The following is a 4127-nucleotide window of genomic DNA, read 5'->3' as shown; positions in this document are numbered from 1 at the left end:
ACTTCCCCCACCCCAATCCAGTGCTGGAGGTCCATCTAGAATGGAAATTCAATCAAATTTATAGATTTGCCAATTCCATATAAAATTACAGCTATAAATACTGAGAATATTTGCATTAAAAAGAAATATTCATTCAAATCTAATTAAAATAGCGTTAATAATTATGCCCAGATCGCTCTTCCCCGCCCACAAGGACTCTACCCCTGGACACCGGTGGAGAGGCACCCTAGGCCAAGTTTGGTCCCTTTCCCTGGAAAAAAACCTCTCCACCCATTCACAACAGGCCTGTTTAAAGATGTAATTGTCCCAATCAAAATAAATAAAAAATCTTTATAATTATTTTTGAAATTAACTTGCTCATTTTGAAGTAACATTAAAATTATCAACTTCAACATGATAGAAATTTGTACATTTTAAAAATGTTTACCCACAATTTTACAGCAAAAAATGATAAACACACTTCCAGTCACTGGAAGTGTTTTATTATTTTTATTACAATTATTCACTATAACAAAAAGGATACACATATTTTTAATTCAATAATTCCTATGCTCAAGCTAATATTAAATTGTATGTTAGTTTTTTGTTATTTTCAGGGGACAATACAAAAGTTTAATAAAAATATATCTAAGGGTACAGAGAAACAATTATTAGACTATCACTCTTTTTTCTTTTTTTTTTTTTTTAAAGTGATAAGGGTGGGCATATTTTTTATTTTAATTATTTTTTTATCAGAACAATAGAATATTCCTTTTTTTTAATCGATGTGGGATGGACTGTTTTAATTTTGCATGAATATTGTAAATATTGTATAAAAACTGGCTTCATTTTATTGTTTTTTAAAGAAAATGTACTTCCAGTCACAAAATTTCATTGTTTTCTTTATGTTGATGAAATAAATGATGCGGCAAACAGAATTTTTTTTATTCCCGCATCAATATATTCCAAATTTTTGACGTTGGTGGGAGTGATAATCTAACAGTTTTTTCTATGTGCCCTAATCACCCAAATGGATCTCCAACAACTAGAAATGCAACATCTTCTTCACTAGTATTTCGAAACATTTCCTCTGAATTTTGCTCCACCATGTCCCGATCAGCCAAGATTACATCTTTTCCATAAAACTCCTCCTGAAATTAAGTTACAAAGTTAATGACAAATGAATGTACTCAACTTGTAACCGCAGGCTATTTCTGGCCCGTGAGTACATGTTATCCGACCTGCTTGAGCTACCATATAAATAATTATTGGCCTAGAGCCTAGTGAAAAACAACTGCAACCTTTCACAACCAAAATCGTCGGCATCCCTTAATGACTAGGGGGCTTCTATTAGACCACAATGGAGCAATAATCAAAATAATGTTATTTGGATAGGCAAATTAATAATTGAATAAATATTGTTGGTCATGGCATCGGACGAGCAGGGTGGGCTATCCAACAGGGACAGCTGTCCCAATTTCCCGCTGTCTGATAACAAATTCCATGACTTTGTCTATGTAAGGAATCATGGAAATTTATTCTGATTATGATTCAAAGGTTCCAATGTGTATAAGAGACAGCCCCCCACACCCAATTCGATCAGGATTCTCCCGAATTTACATGCTATCTTACGGTCTCCCGAATTTGTTTTAGTTCTCCCGAATTTCAAAAACTACAGACTAGGCTAGACCTAGATTGTAAAAAACATGGGATTCGCATGGCAAAGTACTTTAAATTTCTAGGCCACATGGATGAGAATATCTTATAAATTTAATATATTAATACACCTCTCGAAAGACGTTAATGCTATCAGAATATTTCGACGTTGAGGGCGATTTTCACCAATTGGTGGGAACGGTGGGCCCCCCCCCCCCTTTACCTGCATATTCTCCCGTCTCCCAATTTTTTTAGGTCTAATGGGTCTAGGGCCTACCTAATAACAGGCTTCCTAGCTAGGGGTTGGAATGTCTGATGATTGAGGTCACCATATTTGCATTAATTAAATAAACTGAATCAAAACAAAACGTATGTGTGGGCCTAGTACAAGCTATGTATATTCGGTAGTGCTGGTCCACTTGTGCCAGCTACCACTGCACTCTGAGCAGTGCTAGTGCCTAAGCCTAATGCTAGGCTAGTTGGAGGCCTTGTTGTTGTTGGCTAGCTAGCCTAACTAGCCTAGGCCTGCCCTTCCTTGGTTGGTACTTCGAACGTTTCTTACCAGTTTGTCTTTTTCAACACCAAGAATGGATGTATACGCCTCTAAATAGACACGACTACATTTCTTGACAGTCTCAAGTCCTTTAACTGTTATATCTGTTGCATCACCAAGTCCTAACCCGACGAAATAAAGCATTTTCAGTCCTAAACACCGGCAGTCTCGTCTTGTTTACGTTCTGCAACTGCACCATGTGTCGTAGACTTGATGGACCAGACGCTAAGATCATGCTTACGCTACAGAAAACTGTCTCATATTGACACTTATGAGTACTACTGTATTAGAATATCTAAAAGACGTATGGGAACAACGAAAAAACGTTTTAAATGACCCTGCCAATAATGTTATTAGTTTATAATTTTTTTTTTCTTTCTTTACGATTATATGCATGGGCATATACTGTCCTTCTGTAGTGTATTTGATGTGTATGTTTTCCATTATACATTGCCTTTATTTTATTTATTATTTATTTTATTTATTAATTTTAGTTAAGATTTTATACTTATATTATATAATAATAATAATATCATTATTGCATTTGGAATATTTTTATTCCATTATTATCTCTTTTTTATGAATTTTATCTTTACTTGTAACTTTTGTTCTGTTGTATGGTCGAACCTCTCCTGCATGAGAGTGTTCCTTCAAAAGAATGAACCAGTAATTTATTAATAGACAGGAGTCAAACACAACTGTATCTGATTTCGTGAACAAAAAAAAGTGTCCCGTTAATAGGTGTGTTCTATATGAGGGTTCTACCAACGATAATTGGTTCTACCAAGGAGGTAGGGCCCTATTTTTTCGTCGCTTGACTATATACCAAGGTCACAAAAATACCAGCATGCTGACAAGCATTGCCCCTCACAACCACACATAACGAAATGGAAGACCAACATAAGATATCTTTTTTTATCAATAATGAATACACATTTACAGTAATATCGGTCCGGTAACAATCCATTATATAATATGTATGCAAGATTTTTTATTTCCTCAATCAAATATGCCTAGTATTTAGTTTATCAAAAATATAAATCTGCTCAACTGAAAGTATTAGAAACGAGATAGATAATCTTCTAAAAAATAGTAATGGCAGAATATTTGTATAGCGCCTTCCATAATTACTTGCTTGATGTTTTGGAGTGGGTTGGTAAGCATCTTATATGACACATCCACAACTTCTTCACTCATCAAACTGTAGACATTGGGGTTTTTCAATGAATAAAAATAGCACAAGAACATGAATGGTGATGATTAGTATTAAACTGTATATAAATGAAGTTACCTAAATTAATCTTTAAAAAATACTTGTAAATCGATTTATTTTATTATTTTTTAGTATTTAGTGATCGTTAAGCAAAATTTTAAATTCATTTAAGCCGTCATTACAACATTGGATGACAGGAATTAAGAGCGTTAGGGAATTAACCGCTAGAGCTAAATGAAAATTTTAGGACATCTAGTCTAGCCCTGCTTTTATGTAATTTAAGTTTATGTCCCTAGTCCCTCGAGAATTATCAGAAAATATATATTAATATATATATATATACTGTATATATATTTATGATGATAAAAACATGTCCTTTTTATAACACCAACGGTACCCTCTGTGTCCTCTATCTAACCAAGTTTATCCACCACAGCAACAGCAATGTGTGATGATCAGTTGCTGATTAAAAAAATCACCCGCTACGGTACTTTTCCAAAAAAATTAAAAAGAAGCATAACAAAATATATTTAATTTTAAGTCTAAGAGTGCAATTTCTGGCCATCTAGAGGTGCCATAATCATAAATTTTCTTTCCTCAGTAAACTGTTTAATACTTCATATTGCATCTTGAGAAATCGATTAAGACGTCAAATAATTTTAAAAAAATGTCTGAGCTCCACTCCCTCGACCCCAGCAGAGCTCTGCCCCTTAGGAGTCCCCTGCC

General features: G+C 34.2%; 1 protein-coding gene across 1 annotated transcript; it reads right to left on the bottom strand.

Moving 5' to 3' along the window:
- Positions 1 to 617: 617 nt before the first annotated feature.
- On the bottom strand, positions 618 to 2439 carry LOC117102097 (diphthine methyl ester synthase-like). Its single transcript, XM_033242298.1, has 2 exons — positions 2198 to 2439; positions 618 to 1130 (listed from the first exon to the last, which is right to left on the bottom strand). The coding sequence occupies exons 1-2, from the start codon at positions 2330 to 2332 to the stop codon at positions 1002 to 1004; spliced, it is 264 nt and encodes an 87-aa protein (XP_033098189.1). The 5' UTR covers positions 2333 to 2439; the 3' UTR covers positions 618 to 1001.
- Positions 2440 to 4127: the final 1688 nt, after the last annotated feature.

Source organism: Anneissia japonica, unplaced genomic scaffold, assembly GCF_011630105.1.
Source record: "Anneissia japonica isolate Jap-2015-1 unplaced genomic scaffold, ASM1163010v1 scaffold91000_len4127_cov94, whole genome shotgun sequence".
NCBI lineage: Eukaryota > Metazoa > Echinodermata > Crinoidea > Comatulida > Comatulidae > Anneissia > Anneissia japonica.
This window is presented reverse-complemented; position numbering and strand designations above follow the sequence as displayed.